General features: G+C 43.5%; 3 protein-coding genes across 3 annotated transcripts in view; 1 reads left to right on the top strand and 2 right to left on the bottom strand.

The window, feature by feature from the left end:
- Positions 1 to 877: 877 nt before the first annotated feature.
- On the bottom strand, positions 878 to 1921 carry LOC129756738 (uncharacterized). Its single transcript, XM_055753734.1, has 2 exons — positions 1149 to 1921; positions 878 to 1085 (listed from the first exon to the last, which is right to left on the bottom strand). The coding sequence occupies exons 1-2, from the start codon at positions 1895 to 1897 to the stop codon at positions 878 to 880; spliced, it is 957 nt and encodes a 318-aa protein (XP_055609709.1). The 5' UTR covers positions 1898 to 1921.
- Positions 1922 to 5203: 3282 nt separating this feature from the next.
- LOC129756739 (uncharacterized) lies at positions 5204 to 6540 on the top strand. The gene is made up of 4 exons (XM_055753735.1): positions 5204 to 5523; positions 5584 to 5825; positions 5887 to 5997; positions 6059 to 6540. The coding sequence occupies exons 1-4, from the start codon at positions 5365 to 5367 to the stop codon at positions 6192 to 6194; spliced, it is 648 nt and encodes a 215-aa protein (XP_055609710.1). The 5' UTR covers positions 5204 to 5364; the 3' UTR covers positions 6195 to 6540.
- Positions 6290 to 18196, bottom strand: part of LOC129753894 (uncharacterized) — a 44578-nt gene continuing 32671 nt past the window's right edge. Inside the window, exons 3-5 of the mRNA XM_055749740.1 lie at positions 15144 to 18183; positions 7136 to 7290; positions 6290 to 7074 (exon numbers count right to left, since the gene is read on the bottom strand). Coding sequence (XP_055605715.1) covers positions 6712 to 7074; positions 7136 to 7290; positions 15144 to 18183 — 3558 coding nt within the window. The 3' untranslated portion in view covers positions 6290 to 6711. The remainder of the gene's footprint in view (positions 7075 to 7135; positions 7291 to 15143; positions 18184 to 18196) is intronic.

The following is an 18196-nucleotide window of genomic DNA, read 5'->3' as shown; positions in this document are numbered from 1 at the left end:
AAAAACACTTACCATTGGGAGGAGGTGGAATATCCATCTTCCGAGGATAAACAAAAAGTAAAAAACTTAAAAGAACACCTCAAAGAAGCAAAATTCATCCAGTTTGGTCACCGAGAAACGGTATTTCTTGATTAAATTTCACGTTTTTCACCAAGCCGCTGCACTATTTTCGAGAGAAACCAGACGCCATCCAATTGACGGTACTAACTTGAATTGAAATTTTTATTGCTAAACTATGACATATATTGCTATCACGCCTGGAAAGTCAAATTTGCTCTTATTTTGCTTGACATAATGTGGTACACAGCAAAAATGAGAGCAAAGATCTTCATTCTTAGCAAAGTGATGCATATTTTTGCTTTTTTCGATACCTCGTTTTTTTTTATATTTGAGAGTATATTGAGGTCAAATTTTGCTTTCATTGGAAATTATTTGATGCTTTATATTGGCATCATTGTGCTTTCCAAGCTCTCGAAAAATGAGGTGTAGTTAGGGTCTCAGTTTTAGCAAATTTTGGTATCACTTTGCTAACCAAGTATTGAAATCTTTGCTCTCATTTTTGCTGTGTACCACCTTATGTCAACCAAAATGAAAGCAAGTTTGGCTCTCAAGGCGTGATAGCAAAATTTGCTATAATTTTGCCATAAAAGTCTGCTCGGGATATTAGCTTTACAGTACGAAACTGCATCAAAATTTTGGTGTACAATTTAATGTAACGCTAAAAAGTTCTGTAGATCCTAGCCTCAATTTTGAAATGGACTTAGCAAAATCAACATTGTTCGCAAAACTAGGATAAATAAAAATCCATTATCTAACATGTCTAGATCAGTCGGAAAATTTCAATGAAACCATACTCAAAATTTTTCTACCCCTTTTTTTATTTCATAATCGATTGAAGAACCTTCTGATGGGCCAACAGCAGGGCATTAGTCGACGGATCATGCACCCCGGTAAAAACGTCCAATATCGAATGCTTACATTCCTTAAAGATCAAGGCACACGGTGCTCCTTCCCTGCCCAACTGCTCCGCCCGGAAGTACTCATTATCACTGTGCTCCGAGAGGGGTTCTGTCGTACTGGAAGGCCTACGGTTGAAGAATTTTTTTTTAGAAATTTTCTTTACTTGAAAAGAATTTTTTCTGACTTACGTGAAAATAACATGCATCAGCTCGGCAAAAACGCCTCCGGTATGACTAAACTCAGCATCGGCCGCCTCACAAATGCTCCGCAGAACGCAAGCTCGCCCTCCACAGCCGTAACTTTCGCCAATCTTCTCCAACGTTTTGTACGTCAGCCACCGTGAGTTGCCGGCATTGTAACCCTTAAGCTGTTCCGGATCCGGTTGCACCGCAGGGAACTTCTCATCGATGTCCTGAAAAAGCTGCTTCTCATCCTCGTCCATCCAGTAGTTCTCATCACCGTCCTCAAATTCGTCATCTTCGTCTTCCTCATAATCGTCGTCCAGCTTCGGTTCCGGAAGCTTTTCCTCCGTAATATTCACCTGGCTAGCCGTGTACTGCTCGTACTGACCTTCCGGAGTCCCGGGAACTGATCGTTTCTCGATCGTCCGCCTGGTTTCGTTCCAACCTTCCCACTTGGTAGGCTTCAGATCGTTCACCGAAGTCGGCAGGAAGTACTGGGCCTTGATGACCCATCCGGTGGTGATCGATTCCGGTGTCCCAAGTGGAATACCGATACCGGAAATGAGCTGATGACGGGTCGGCGCCGTTGGAGGTACGATCAGAATAGGTTTCCCCCAAAGGAGGAACCGGCCTTGTTCACTGTCGGTTACGTTACTACTACTGGTTGCACCATCAGAATCCTCTGCAGGATACCCAAAGGCGGTCGTCAGGAATGTCCCGACCAGCGATAGAACCACCAACTTTCTTCTTAACATTTTTATAAAAACTGCGCAACGTCGCGAAGGCACTGATGGAAGTGCATTGGCACCTTCCAAATTTCCATTCAGACCGAATGCTTTCAACCCTCGGATAACCGGAATCAGCTTCTCAGAAAAAGTGAAAAGTGAACAGATAATAAGCTAATTCAACCGTTGGTCATCGATGGGTTCAATTAGCACCCCTTTGGGAAGGTGATACATTTTCAATTGTGGATCAAGTTCACTTTCTTTTACCGGATAGGAAACTCGGAAACTAGGCCTGGGCACGTCCGACTGACGTCCAACGTGTCGTCCGATTAGGTGACTTTCACTTGTTAAATTACTCCCGATATTCTGACCGGAAATGTTTGAAAGCGAAAAACTTTTAATCTTTTTCGTCTCCGGTAATTCAAGTCAACTTCGATTAAAAATACTTTGTTTTTATTAGAAACTCAGAAAACTGAAGTTTGCATTTCTGCTGATTCGAAGAATTTTGATTTTCATGGCAGAAAATTTATTCTGCGCAATCAAATAAACTTCACTTCCATGAAAAAAAGCTTTTTTCTGTTCGGCTTTTGACTATATTTTCAAAATATTTATTATTCTCACAAAGCTTTAAGCAGTTCCCAAAAAAATCGCTGTAGGCTAAATTTGTCAGCCGGGTAATATTCTTTTCAATAAATATTAAGTGAGGGATAGGGATAGGGAGGTATTTTTTGTCGAATATGGAGTTTCAAAAGCTAGGATTATGGACAAGTTCAATCGTGTTGGGAAAAAGTGGTAGAAATTTTGACCCTTCAGCACGTTTGGAATACTTTACAAAGCGAAAAAAATTTCAAGATCTGCGGCTTTCAAACTTTTTACAACACGTGTTCTATTTCCGAATGCTGTGATGTAAAAATAGTTCGATTTATATCACATACCTACCACGGCTGAAATAGAAACAGAAATATTAGCAAACTTGATATGCGATGTGAAAACAGATTGAGATTTGTGTATTCGATACAGACATGAATTTAGTTTCTTGAGTAAACAAGCGCTTGCGAACTTTTGCATGACGTGTTTGGCGCTAACGTCCTTTTGCTAATCGATTAATTCCATTCCTAAACTTGACTTCTTTTGCCAGAAATTTCTAAAATTACTGCTAAATTACTTGAAGTATTAAAGTACTAACATCATAAAACTTTTCTTGAAATATCGACTTTCTAAGACTTGGCAATTTTTCGGAAAATCGCCGTTTCCAAAAGACGATTTTTGGTTTATTTAAATAAAAAAAAAAACAAAATTGAAATAAATATAAAAGTGATGAAAATTACAGAAATTTTGAAGATAAACAAAAAAAAATGACGATTTTTGGTTTCAAAAAAAAAACAAAATAAAAAAAAAATGATGAAAATTACAGAAATTTTGAAGATAAACATAAAAATGAAAAAAAAAAATCCAAACATTCATGTGATCTTTGAGATTTTTCTCCTTATTAATGGCTATAACGACAGATCTTCTTTAAATCTTTAAAATGAAAAAATAAAAATAAATGATGGATCTAATAAAATAATGATAAAACAACGAGAAATTTAAAATTACAAAAATGTCTGAATTTTGGTATGAATGACAAAACTGACAAACATAGTAAAAAAGGGAGTTGATAAAAACGATATGAATAGAAAAAATGACAAAATTGAAAAAAGGCCTAGAAATTTGTATCATGACAATAATGACAAAACTTACAAAAATGTCAAAAAAGGACTAAATTATCAGAAATGAATAAATAAAGAATGGCATAAATTAAAAAGCTGCAAAACGACTAAAGTAAAAAAAAAACGACGAAAACCACAAAAAGTACAAAAAGTCCCAAATGACAGAAATCATAAAATCATTAAAAAGGACAAAAACGATAAAAATCACAAAAATAACCAAACTGTCAAGCATAAAAAATTAATACCTACTAAAAAAAAGGAAAGGAAAAAGGCAAAAATAACAAAAACACCAGAATGACAAGAAAGATAAATTGACGAAAGGAACGAAATTTACAAAAATGTCACAAAAGTGAAAAATAACTTTTTTTTAATTTATAAAAGTTGCCAAAAATTACAAACAAAAAATTCATAATAATTCAAAACTAATAAAATCATATAAATTCCAGTAGTTTATCTGTTACAAATGTTAAAATTTTTGAAATTTATAAAAAAGAATCTAAATTAAATTACATAAGCAAATATATTCAAAGTATTAAATATCTGAAAAATTTTCCGACAGCCCAAAAAATTGAAACAAATTGAAAAAATTGTCAAAATTGGGAAAATTGTCGGAATTGATAATATTGACAAAAATGACAAAAATGACAAAAATGACAAAAATGACAAAAATGACAAAAATGACAAAAATGACAAAAATGACAAAAATGACAAAAATGAGAAAAATGAGAAAAATGACAAAAATGACAAAAATGACAAAAATGACAAAAATGACAAAAATGACAAAAATGACAAAAATGACAAAAATGACAAAAATGACAAAAATGACAAAAATGACAAAAATGACAAAAATGACAAAAATGACAAAAATGACAAAAATGACAAAATTGATAAAATTGACAAAATTGACAAAATTGACAAAAATGACAAAATTGACAAAAATTACAAAATTGACAAAAATGACAAAAATGACAAAAATGACAAAAATGACAAAAATGACAAAAATGACAAAAATGACAAAAATGACAAAAATGACAAAAATGACATAAATGACAAAAATGAATAAAATGACAAAAATGACGAAAATGACAAAAATGACAAAAATAACAAAAATGACATAAATGACAAAAATGAATAAAATGACAAAAATGACGAAAATGACAAAAATGATATAAAATTGAACAAATTTTTCTTCTCAAATTTTCCATTCAATTTTTTGTGTTACAGTTTGATGATTCGTTTTCCTGAGTTTCGTGAAAACTTAATTCTGTACTAAGCAAACGTTTTATGACAGTGTAACATTGATTTAGAAGGCTTCGAGTGCCGACGACGTAGGGTCACACTTTCGCCACAGCGTCAAGTGTGTCCTGCACGCGTCTTTCGGCCGTCGTCATTAGGGTGGTATGAAGATCAATGAATTGAAATGGAACAGTTTACAGAAAATGACGTTTTGATCTTCTCTATTAACTGTGACCTATATTACTCGGCACAAGGGATGTTCAGACCTAAAAATTCAATAACTATTCTGACTATTCTAGCCATGACGCTACAGGAAGTTGTTTACATACTTCTGCCAAGCTGTCCAAATAACGAGGCGCTAATTGGATTAACAAGCATCAACAGGGCATGGCTGTAGTTTTTTTCCCCCTTGAATCGCCGGGTGATGAAAGATTCAGAACGATTGGTGTGTCCGAGGTTCGGATCGAACTGCCGTTAGGGATCAGTGCACTTTTGTACAGCCAACAGATGCGTCCGAACTCACTCGATCTGGCGCCAGTATGAAAGTCCGCGATGTGGTTGAAACCTGGAAGTAACGTGCTTTTGATGGTGCTAGTTCAAATTTGGCTTTCGATTTCCGGTGTGGATGGTTCTTCGATCAACAGCAATAGTACAGGTCGCGTTCTGAGCCGGGAGAAAAGAATTGTTTACACATTTAACAGTGCCACTGGAGTAAGTCGCTAGTATATTTGAGGAGTTATTGCGAGTGATTTCAATGTTTGTTTGTGGTAGATTCTTGTAGCTCTATCGATTCCGTTGATCGTGCCGGATCGGAACATCTTTATGTCGTACAATTTCGAGATGAACTACAACATGCCGACGACGGCCACCGACTACAGCCAGGGACCGTTGAAGCGGGTCGACCAGATGGAACTGTACACCGATGCCGGGGCTAGTTTGATGCGTAGAAGTATTGCCGGCAGCAGTTTTACCCGGAAGAAGGCCTACCGGACGTTGGAGATCAATTTGCACAAGTATTGTTTTAAATTGGCTTGGAGGTTTGCAAGTTTTCACGAATATTCTTACTACTTTCAGAGGTGGCTTCAATGGAAAACGATGTGTCCTCAGAGCCATTTGTGAGGCATCGGAGGCTCCTCTATTCGAGGGCAACGGAATAATAGGAGATTTATTACAAATTTTGCTCACGTAAGTGTGTCACATAAGTTTTCGGATTTCCCCAACGAAAAAATGACTCGACTTTTTGCAGACCCTCATACTCGGAGGATGAAAGTTTACCTCGGGAGTTCTACCGTGCGGAGAAAGCTGGCCTGCAGCATAACTGCACTCGATATCGAAGGCACTGTCCTCAGAGCGTACTGGATGTGATAAGTGTTCTCGGGTGAGAAGTGGTTGTACAAATATCAGTTAAAGAAAACAAGGTGCTAGAGAAGTGTAAACTAAGCAACAACAACAAAAAAACCGAGGGTTCTCAACTTTCTAACAGTAGAAAATATTTATTTCACTTTTTGTTGCTCGCTCATATGGTAATAAATACGATGTTGGATGTTATTTTTCTATAAATATTTGGTATCTTATATCAAGGATATCTGCGAAAAAATCTCTTGAAAATGTGAAACGAATTGCTGTATAAATTATGTTATCACCATGTTTAAGTTTTTTTTAGATTGTTTCTTCACTGTCCAGGACCAAATCCATTTCAAATACTGTAGGGCTATAAATACTTTTTTCTTCTTTTCAACTATTGCTGCTTAAGTTCAGTGCATTTCTAGGAAATTTAAGTAATATAAATACTTTGTATACGTTTGCTCAACGAGCTTGTTTGTAACAACATTATATAGGTATATAAAAAACGTAGCTCTAAAATATATAATCACTCAAGGTAAAAACCTCCTTCCTCCGCTATTGTTCTAATTTTTGCTGCTCCGCATCGACCCCTTCAACGAAAAGATGATCGAACTCCATCGAGGAGGGCCGCATCGGGGAAAACACCGACCCAATCGCATCGATACAGCTAGGATTCATGGCGGCACATTTGGACAAAAATTGTTCCTCGCCGTTCTCCATCTCCATTGCCTGGATTTCCCGATCCGGTTCGCCCTCCACATCGTCGTCGTAGATCTCCTCCATGGTGCAGATATCGTACCCGAACTCATCGAGATAGTGGCCGTCGTCCACGAACTCCACCAGCTCCATGTTGGCGCCCAGGTTAAGGCCCTGGCAGAAGTCGTCGTCGATGTACAGATCTTCCGTGGATTTTGCGTTCTGAAATTAGACGTAAAGTGAAAAAAAATTGTACGGGAAAATAGGAACTTGCAAAGCTTACCTGAATAGCTGCAAGGGCGTGGCGGCTGAGCGGAGTTCCCGGAACTACGGGACCCTGGTGGGGGTGCGGCAGGAATCCTAGGTTGTCCTCGAACATTGAGGCGATGCTCTCACGGGGGAATGCGGAGCTCATACCGATGCGGCTGCCTGGGGGCACTTGATTGAGAAAAGATAGAAAGACAGTTTTGTAAAGATTTAAATTTGTAGGTCTTACATATAGCTAGACAGAATTGACGTTCGACTAGAACAATTCAGAGGTCATCAATGTCCCAAACAGGTATTCTCATTGAATCCCCGAACCGGAGTTTTCGTCAACATCAACGACTGCAACATCACTGACGATATTTCATACTGACCAGACATTTATCAAACATCTCCCAAGGATTGTCGATTGCCGAGGTGTTTGATGAATTTTTCACCGTCGCTGGTTGGCAAAGTTGCCAATCACTAGCGCGAAAACTTCGGATTTCAACTGCATTGACAATACCATTGCATTGGGATCGTGCAACATCGTGTCCAAACGCGCAATTAAGTACCTAGGGGTGATGATCGACAACAGACTCTGCTTTGCGAGACATGTCGGCTACGTGTGTAAGAAAGCGGCAATGGCCACATTCACCGCATCCACAGTAGTAAGAGGAGAATACTGGCAAGCGTGACGACCACGTTAATGTTGCGATACGTTGCAGCAGCCTGGAGGCGGGCTCTGAGAAGACAATGTAACCTGCAGAAACTTAGCAGCGTCCAGCGGCTGATGAACCTGCGCCCAACGTACGAGACCTCGCCAACGAGGACTCGATGTCCAACTGGCAGCAGCTGTGGGACAACTCAGCGAGATGAAGCTGGACCCATCGTTTGATCTCGCACATCGAAAGCTGGATCGAAAGAATACACGGTGAAGTGGACTTCCATGGACTGATCATGCTTCATGAAGTGCCACTACCGGTTTGGACATGTGGCTTCGCCATATTGCCCAGATTGTGGTGTTTGCCTGTCCGAGGTTTGCGGCGCCATACTTGCCACCTGTGGGCCCAACACGACAACAGACAACGTGGTGCAGAGGATGTTTATTTGTTTATTTGTTTATTTGAATTAAAATCATCTGACATAGGTGTCTTAATGATCTACTTAATATTATTAGCACATTACATGATACTTTTCTTAATTTCTTAATTGGTCACTTAAATAAGATTCAATACGACGTTTGAAAGTTGGAGTAGAAACATTGAAGTCGAAAACATTATAATAACGCAAAAAGCACATTTTTGCGGAACGAAGAGGGTCGTTGCTGCCATAGCTCGTGTTTCTGGGTTCCAGAGAGAGCCAGTTTCTATTACGCAAGGTTCTTTCTGGAGCATAAATATTACAGCGAGAAAGTAGCCAGGAGCAGTCAATTTCGTTACGAAGTATCTTAGCCACAAACAGCGATTGACCGATGGAACGACGATCCGACAGCGTATGAAGTCCAAGCAGGGCACAACGATGAGCGTATGGCGGTAAATTCAAAGGATTCTCCCAAGGTAGCTCACGAAGAGCGTAACGCACGAACCTACGTTGGATGGCTTCAAAACGCGCTTTCCATGAAGCTTCAAAAGGCCACCATACTAGGTTCGCAGATTCCAAAATCGATCGCACCAGGCAGCAATACAGAGCTCGCAAGCACACTGGATCAGTAAATTCTTTGCTCAAACGTATAATAAATCCCAGCATTCGGTTTGCCTTTTCGAGTACCACAGAGTAATGACGCTTAAAAGTCATATGACTGTCCAACAAAACGCCAAGATCCTTTATCTCCTCAACACGTTGCAACTGCTCGCCCAGAATATCGTAATTATGCATGAAAAGATTTTTCCTACGCCCAAACGTGATAATACAGCACTTCGCAACGCTCAAAACAAGTAAGTTATTACGGCACCAATTCACGACTGCGTCCAAGAAGCGTTGCAATTCATAACAATCAGCTTGGCTGTTTATGACTAAAAATATTTTCAGGTCGTCCGCGTACAGGAGAACTCCACATCCAATCAGCACCAAGTTGATGTCGTTACAAAAGAGCGTAAACAATAAAGGACCCAGATTGCTGCCTTGGGGTACCCCAGAGTTCGGAATAAAGTCCGAGGATTCAGCAGAACCTATTTTTACAGCCAATCGCCGATCCGTTAGGTAGCTTCTGATCCACGCACACAATCGTTCGGAAAATCCCAATCTAACCAATTTTTTCAGTAGAATGCCATGGTTTACAGAATCAAATGCCGCAGAAATATCGGTATAAATCGCGTCAATTTGCTTGCCGCCATCCATGTTTGATATGCATAAGGATGTAAAAAGCATCAGGTTTGAAGTTACCGAACGTTTAGGAAAAAATCCATGCTGGTTCTCAGAAATCCAGTTCCGGCAGGCCGAAAACATGACATCGTTGACAATCCTCTCAAATACCTTCGAACAGGCAGCTAGCGATGTGACACCTCGGTAGTTAACAACATCTTGTTTGTCACCTTTTTTGTGCACTGGGCTCATAAACGATTTTTTTCCAGATGGTTGGAAATTTTTGCTGCTCTAAAGACTGATTAAAAATACGCGTAAGAGGTTCCACCAGTAAAGTGCGACACTTTTTCAATACACACGCCGGTATTCCATCCTGCCCGGCTGAAGTGGAGTTCTTCAAATTAATTATGGCCTCTAAAACCATTTCCTCGCTAACGGTGAAAACATCCAGATCCAACACGTCGATGGGTAATCGTGATAAGGCGGAGTTTAATTGCTCGGCAGTTGGCGATGCGTCTGAAAAAACACTGGCGAAGTGCGCCGCAAAAAGATGGCATTTTTCAGAAGGTGACATAGCAATACGGTTGTTTAATTGAAGTATAGCTGGAAGCCCGGACTCTTTCCGTTTCGAGTCCACAAATTTCCAGAACTTTTTTGGATTGCGACGAAGCTCACTCTGAGTACGATCCACATAACGGCGATAGCATGTGTACGGATTCCAACACTTGGCATGCGGTCAGCAATGGGTTCACCCAGATCATGACTGCCCTGCAGGGGAACTGGAGTCAACGGCAGTCTGCAATCGGTGTAGGATGACTCCATCGACGGGGAGCATCCGCGTAGTGTGCGTCCGGTCCCTTGATCGAAGCTACGAAGATAAGGCATCATTTTCTGCGTAGCGGAGGTCAGGGGTGCTCTGCGATCGTGTGTAGGATACCCCACCGCCGGAAAGTATCCGAGTAGTGCGGCTTCGTAAGGGGAAAACTGCGAGGATAAAGCTATACTGGGTTAACCACTTTCGGGGGATACCCTTTGGTAGAGAGGTTCTCGATGCCAGGCGAGCCTCTCGAGTCGGTATAGGATGTCGTCATTGTCGGGAAACATCCGAGTCGTAGCGTTCAAAGTCCCGAATGTGTACCGTGACAGGCGTGAGCCCAGGTCAAGCTGCTCTCGATCTGGCACACGACAGGCAGAAAAAGACGCGGGCCGAAAATCCAGGGTTGCCAGCCAAAGGGATTAAGAAGACCGGACAACGGTCGGAGTAGACTGACTCCATCGACGGGGGGCTGTCGAGTAGTGTGCGTTCGACCCCTACAAAGATAAGGCAAAATCTTCTGCGTAGCGGATGCCGTGGGTGCGCCGATGATCCACCTTCGGGAGGTATCCAAGTAGTGCTGTTTCCAACGACCGAAGCTGCGGGGATAAGATTTGACCTTTTTCGCAGTGGAAATCGTCGGGAAAAGGTTATTCCACGATCGGGGAATACCCACGGGTAGAGTGGTTCCGACGCCTAGTGAGCCATTCGAGTAGGAGTAGGATGACGTCTTCGTCGGGAATCATCCGAGTAGTTGCTTTAAGTCCCGCGCGTGTGTTGAGCCAGGCGCTAGTCTAGGATAAGCTGATCTCGATCGGGCTTCGAGTCGTTAGAAGAGAGGTCAGGCCTCGAATCTTCAGAAAACGTTTGTGTGATCAACCCCGAGTATTTACGATAAGAGGTCGGGTCTCGAGTCGTAAGAGGAGAGATCAGGCCTTTTATCAACAACAGAATGGTTATAATTAAGTGGTCACCTCGAGTACCTACGAAGAGAGGTCAGATCTCGAATCGCGAGAGGAGAAATCGGACCTTGAATGGTGCGGAGAAGAGGCCAACCTCGAGTCGATGCGAGAAGGGGTCGGATCTCGAGTCGTTAGAGGAGAGATCAGGTCTCGAGTCGCGAAGAAAAGAGATTTATGTGAGAATCTCGAGTCATTGCGAGGAGATGTCGGTTCTCAAGTCGTTTGAGGAGAGTTCAGGCGTCGAGTCATAAGGATGAGAGGTTTTGCTGAAAGTGGTCTCGTTAATGAGTAGATTGATCGTTGTATTGCCTTGGAGGGCACTTGCGCGAATAGACCTCTCACTATTGAAGCATAGTGTGTTAAACAGATCCAGGTGGGAATCAGGTCTGTGGCCGCAGGTGAAGTTTAGGGAGTAGGAGGTATACACGGAGTATTTTCTATTGCATTGTACCTGTGTGGGAGGCGCCCAACGTAATAAACGGAGAGCGAATATAAATGCCATCTCTCCGCCCGGCCGCTCATGAATGCTGTTTATCCTCATCACTCATCGTCGTTGATATGCATCGCTGATACAACGGATCTTGCCCGTACCTACCTGTCGAGCAAGTGACTGAACCTCCAACTTGGCATTATGTGGTTAACACATTTGGCGATCCCTCTAGGAGCCAATTTTTGGCCAAACTGAGATATTAAACATAATTGAAATATTTAGGGAAAATTTTAAGAATTATGTTTAATGAATTAATCTCTTGAAATGTGAATTGAACATAATTTGAAAGTGACAAACGAAGAGTGCGTGTTGAACTGTAACCGTACGTACTATAAAATTGTTTTAAGGACGTGCATGATGCACATGCGATTTTGAATGCTGCGCTGATGCGTGTTGAAGTGCTGCGCTTGATGCGAGCTAAAGTGCTGCGCCTTTTGCGAGCCAAAGTGCTGCGCTTGATGCGCCGCTACGAGCCGAAGTGCTGCGCCCGATGTGAGCTGAAGTGCTGCGCTTGATGCTAGCTTGAATGCTGCGCCTGTTGGGAGCTCTAAATGCTGCGCTTGATGGGAGCTCGAATGCTGCGCCTGATGCGAGCTGGACTGCTGCGCTTAATGCGAGCTCGAATGCTGCGCTTGATGCGAGCCGAAGTGCTGCGCCCAATGCGAGTTTGAATGCTGCGCTGCGCCTGTTGCGAGCCAAAGTGCTGCGCTTGATGCGGACTTAAATGCTGAGCCCGCTGCGAGCCGAAGTTTCGCGTCCGATGCGAGCTGAAGTGCTGCGCTTGATGCAATCTTGAATGCTGCACCCGCTGCGAGTCGAAGTGCTGCGCTTGATGCAAGCTTGAATGCTGCCTCCGATGCGAGCATGTTTATTGCGCATGCGAAGTGCCGGATGTGAGCTTTGCCGCCATCGATGTGAGCTAATGTGCTGGTTGCATCTGCGATTATCTAAGCTGCGCCTACTGCGAATTTCGAATGTTACGCCTGTGAACAGACTATGCTGAATCTATTGAAAGCTTGCCTAAACTAAACGTGTGCTCTTCTCAAAGCGTACTTGAAACACTGCGCCTGCAAGTAGATTAGCTCCCTCCGGTCCAAGCGCTCGAACAAGGGGATACCAACGGAAAAGTACACCGCAACGACTTCGTCATCGGAACAAAGCAGCGACGAGCCACAAAATTACAACGAGGCCGTCAAAAGCCCTGAAAAAGACGACTATGCCAGTCGTTGACCGCGATGAAGAAGGAGATCAACTCTCTCAACGAGAACCAGACGTGGAAGTTGGTAGTAGGTAGCGCTGCCTCCAGGTATGCAGGCAATCGGTTGCAAGTGGGCCTATAAGAAGAAGGACGTCGGCGATGGGAAAACTGTGTGCTTCAAAGCGTGACTCGTTGCTCAAAGGTTCAGCATAGACTTCGACGAGGTTTTCACCCCTGTATTGCGACAGACCACGTTTCGCACGATGCTCACCAACGCGAGCAACCGGTGCTTGCTAGTTGAACATTTGGATATAAAAACTGCGTGCGTGTACGCGGGACTCGAGAAAGATATCTTCATGAAGCAGCCTCCTGGCTTTTCGCAGGGCAACGACCTGGTTTGCCATCTCAAAACAGTCGGCGCGTGTATGGCACAGCAAAATCAACGGCGTGTTCAACTAAAATGGGGTTCAAGGCAACCGACGCGGACCCTTGCCTATACGTGCGCAAAAGAGGAAACAAGCCGACATTCATACTGATCTATGTGGATGACATCGTCGTCTTCTGCCAATCAGAAAACGAAGTCGATGAAATTAGGACTGGACTACAGAAACAGTTCCAGTTGTCCAGTTTGAGAAACTTACTTCAGTTTCTGGGAATAAAGGTGAAGAAGGAGAATGGACGGTACATCCTGTGTCAGCGATCTTACATCGAAAAGGTAGTGAAGCGATTCGGTCACGAGGAAGCCAAGTCTTCAAAGATCCCTCTTGACCCATCGTACGCCAACAAAAAGGAGGAACAGATGCTACAAACGAATGGGCAGTTTGTTATACGTCGCTGTAAACACCCGTCCAGACATCTGCTTGACCACATCATTGTTGGGTCGAAAGGTCCCCAACCAATCTACCGTGACTGGATAGAATCTAAGCGGGTGTTCGAGTACCTAATGGGTACCAAAGAACTCCGCTGAATCTGGGCATCGGAAGCGGATCGATCGAATGTTTCGTAGACGCCGATTGAGCCGGCAACGAAGGAGACTGTAAGTCGAACTCAACACGAAAGCAAACATGTGTCGCTCTATCATCGGCAGAGGCAAAATTCGTGGCCTTGGCGGAAGGCTGTCAAAAACTGTTGTGGTGCAAGAAGCTGTTAGCCGACATCGACATCGATCAAGCCCACCCGATAGTAGTCTGGGAAGATAACCAGTCTTGCATCAGGATGGTGGAATCGGACCGCATAGAAAGGCGTTCAAAACATGTCGATACCAAACACGCCTTCACCAAGGATCTCGATCAGCGAGGCGTCATCGCAGTCCGTTACCTGCCAACTGAGAAGATGGAGGCATGACGTTATGACCAAGCCACTGGAGAGGGTCAAGCTGGAACAACACCGAACTGCCATCGGAGTGTCGGCGAACTAATCAAAATGATTTCTTTGAGGAGGAGTGTTGTGATTAGTAAATCGACAAAACAAAGAAGTCATTCCTAAGAATAGATTTAAGGCAGTGTATAGTTTCTCTTCGAGTTCACACACCCACACCTTGAAAACTTGAACCCGAAAATCAAGCTTCCATTCCCGTTTTGTTAGTCACATAAACGATCTTGGCTTCTTCTTATTGGAGATCTTAGGTGGACTGCTGCCAGAATAAAATAGACCCAGGTAGAAATAATTTCAAACCCTGTAACAGGCGTCATCTCAATTACGGTAAACATTCCTTCTTCCATCATATCCGAACATGAAAATTCCTAGACTGTTAAAGCGAATGGTTTTCCGCAATCCTGCAGATTCAGTTATCAACAGTGTTCTGGCACTTGTCCTGAGAAAAAGCCCACACGAAATGTTGGAGTTTACCTTAGAACAAATCAAGTAAGTCCAGTGATTAAATCTCGATTGGAAGCGCTAATACCACGATTTGTATGTTTGAATTGGGCCACAAACTGCTCATGACCAGCAAATTGCTAAGATCAAGTCTGAATCTTTCCGACCTATTTGCTGTTTACCCTGTCTTTGCCTTACTGAGACTACTTTAACAGTAGGGAAGGACAACCAATAAAAATTATGTTAGGATAAAAGTGTGGTATCCGAAACTAAAAAGTGAGAGTTGAACAAAGGCATTTAGGCTGTTTCCTTCACGCCGAATTTTCTAAGATGAAAACGACCTTGATTACTTCCTGTAAAAACTCATCGGAGAACGAGTCCATAACTTGAATCCATTAAACTCTTACTATTGTTTGTAGTCTATTCTAGGTTGACATTTATCATAGAATTTAAAACAAATCTTACCATTCAAACTATCGGCTGAAACCATTGTGCCACCGCAGTTGCAGCACACCATCTTCTCCCGGCTCCCGGTCAGCTTAATCGGGGTACAGATACTCCGTCGCCCATCAACCGGAGCCCGTTCCTCATTAACGCTGGAACTTCGCGAAACACCAGCCGATTCCTCTCCACCGCTGTTGTGCTGCTGCTGCTGCTGGTGTTGCATCAGCCGGAGCTTGGCAAACGCTTTCAACAGTTCCGGGGCGCAGGAATGCCGTATCTGTGCCGCTGCTCCCCCGTTTGTTGGAGTTATGCACCCGGAATGGGGTAGGTCTTCTTCTAGGTTGAGAGAGTTTGGCCGAGTGGAGGCCGGGCTGTTGCCACCGATGTCGGAGGCGCGGCGAGAGATTTTGCGCATGTTGACCGTTACTCGAGTGGTGAGTTTCTTTTTGCGGGCGCTGCCTAGAGGGGTGCTGCAGGATTGTGAAGGGTTCATGGTGTCCAGTCCCGGGAGATCGGTACTGGAGACGATACTTTCGCGGTAGACTGTACGTTGGATCACGCTACTACCGGTATTGGTGGCTTTTCGTCGCATGAATAGCTGGGAGTTGGGGTTGAAAGGTCTCTGATCCGATAGTGGAAGTTGAGGCGTCTGTTGGCAGTTTGAAAGTAGTTCTTCCTTTTTCTTTAACGTGTTGTTTGTCAGCATCACGTCCAGTCGAGAAACTGCTATTTTGGGTTCCTCGGGCATCGGATGCTGTTCAATGGTTTTTTCAAGCTCCAAGATTTTCGTCGGAATGAGAAGACTCTCTTCGACGACCAAACTTTCTTCACAAATTCTCTTACTTTCGGAATGTTTCTTAGCGGAGTCCAGCTTACGAATGGGGCTGTAGTCGAAACCGGTGTTTTCGAAGGTAGTTTCGATCTTCCGAACGGCATCCCGTACGGACGTGAGGTGTGCCGTAATGACATTGTCGGACTCATCAGACTGATCCCCATCGAGACTGTCGGCGGACTGGGTGAGACGGGAGCGTTCGCAAATCTCCTTTTCCTTCTTCCAAAGCGTTCCCTCGAAGATGTTGTTGACGGATTCCGATTTTTTGCTGTCCTCTGGACCCAAAGGTGTATCGAGGGCAAGGTCGAAATCTTGACTCTGGGCTTTAAGCTTACTTCCACTATGATCCGAATTCTTGATAATGTTGACACTGATGTTGATTTTTTTCGGTTTGATGTCCTGCATGGAGGCTGAAATGTTCAAGTTTAACGGAGTAGTCGTTGCGTCCAGATACCGGCTGTCACCACCATGGTTATCGAGATCGTTGAAGAAGGAACACGCTCGCCGGGTCTGTGGTGTAACGGGTGTGGAAGTATTATCGTCCGTGATCACCAGCTTCTGGTCCGAGAGCCAAGCGTGCTTGCGGATTTTGTTCTTCCGGGCGATTGGAGTATCGGGCAGCGTGATATCACCGATGATGTATCGGAGAGAATTCGATAGCTTCGAGGAACGATTCTTGCTTCGTTTGCTGCCCGGGAGACTATCGCAGGATTGGGACGCATCGGCGTGAAGATTCTCGTTTGTGCGATCGTAGGAAGATTCGGTGTTCATAACGACTTCTTTCAGGATTTTGGCTTTGTTGTTGTTGATGTTCAGTTTAGCCGGGCTTTCTTTGCTGTAAGTTTCCAGGGGTGCTATGATTTGTTTTCTCTTGTCATCCGATACGCTCGCTGTTTCCTGTAGCAGATTGGTCTTCGAATCTGCGCTGCTCAGTTTGTGGAAGCTGCCAGTGCTGTCACCGACGTTGATTGGTTCAAACAGTTCTTTTGCTGCCACTTTGTTCAAACGTGCTGGCTTCTTGTGCTTTTTGACTGTGCTTGTACGTTCGTACACCACCTGTTTGGACGGTCGTGGTGACAGGAACTTGTTGTTGAAGTCAAATATTGTCTGATAAATTGCCGAGTTGGACAAGTTGAAGCTCGAACCAAACGGTGATTTTTTTACTTTGCTGTCTTCGGGTGTTTCTTTAGCTAGTTTTGCTTTATTTATTTTACGCGCCGGTTTCTTTGGTTGATGCTTGGTTGGCTTGGTTTTAACTTCTTCTGGGTGCGTTGAAGGACTTGATTTTGCTGTGGTGTCTGCACCAATAGGAGTCGACTGGAAGTAAATCTTATCCGTCTTTTCCAACGCACTTTGTTTACGAATGTCATTGAGCTCGTTCTTCTTCCGAATCTCCGAACTATTCTGTTGCTCCTCATAATCCTCGGTAAACCCATTTGAGTAAGCATTTTTATCGGAACCTTGCTCCAACAACAGACATTCGAGGGTATCGATTATATCAACAACGGTTAACTTCCTACCATTCAAATCGGCCAAACCGATGTTGAAAATCTGTCGAAAGCGTTCGCAGCGTTCCTTCTCAAATATAGGCAGTTGAACGTTTGCAGAAATCTGCAGCTTTTCCAATTCCTGTCTGCTGTAAACCACAAACGGAACATAACCGTTCAGAATTTCCCACAACAACAGCGTCAACGAGTAGACATCGGTACTCTTGGTAGGAAAAACAAAGTTCGACTTCGGAACCAGAAGCTCCGGAGCCACGTAGTAGTACAGCGAGAACTTCTCCCGATACTCCTTACAATACGGCAGGTAGCGACTGGCTTGACAATCGTACCCTCCATGATCCCCAATCGACCCAACTGGACCTTTCCGACTATCGGAGACTTCCTTCGACAGCTTCCGATACTTGTCCCGCAGAAACTGTTCGTCGTTCTTGATCAACCTCGAGTACGAGTGAATCTTTTTAATTTCCTCGTTTTGGGACGAGGTCATCGAATTCCTTGAAGAAGAGGTACTGCCATAACGGTTTTCGATTTCTTTCCGAACTTCATCGGAAGCTTCGGTGGTCAGCTCGAACGAGGTCAGCTTCACCGTGTAGGGGTACTTGCGCATCAGAACGCTGCCGCTGGAGATGTTCGAGTGGATGTAGCCGCACTCTTGCAGGAACGAAACGGCCGAGGAAATTTGCTGCACCGCGGTGATGGCGTGCAATAGTGAGAGGCGTTTGTTCTGAAAAAAATTT

Source organism: Uranotaenia lowii, chromosome 3 (genome assembly GCF_029784155.1).
Source record: "Uranotaenia lowii strain MFRU-FL chromosome 3, ASM2978415v1, whole genome shotgun sequence".
Lineage (NCBI taxonomy): Eukaryota > Metazoa > Arthropoda > Insecta > Diptera > Culicidae > Uranotaenia > Uranotaenia lowii.
The sequence above is the reverse complement of the archived record's forward strand: the minus strand, read 5'-3'. Positions and strand labels throughout refer to the sequence as shown.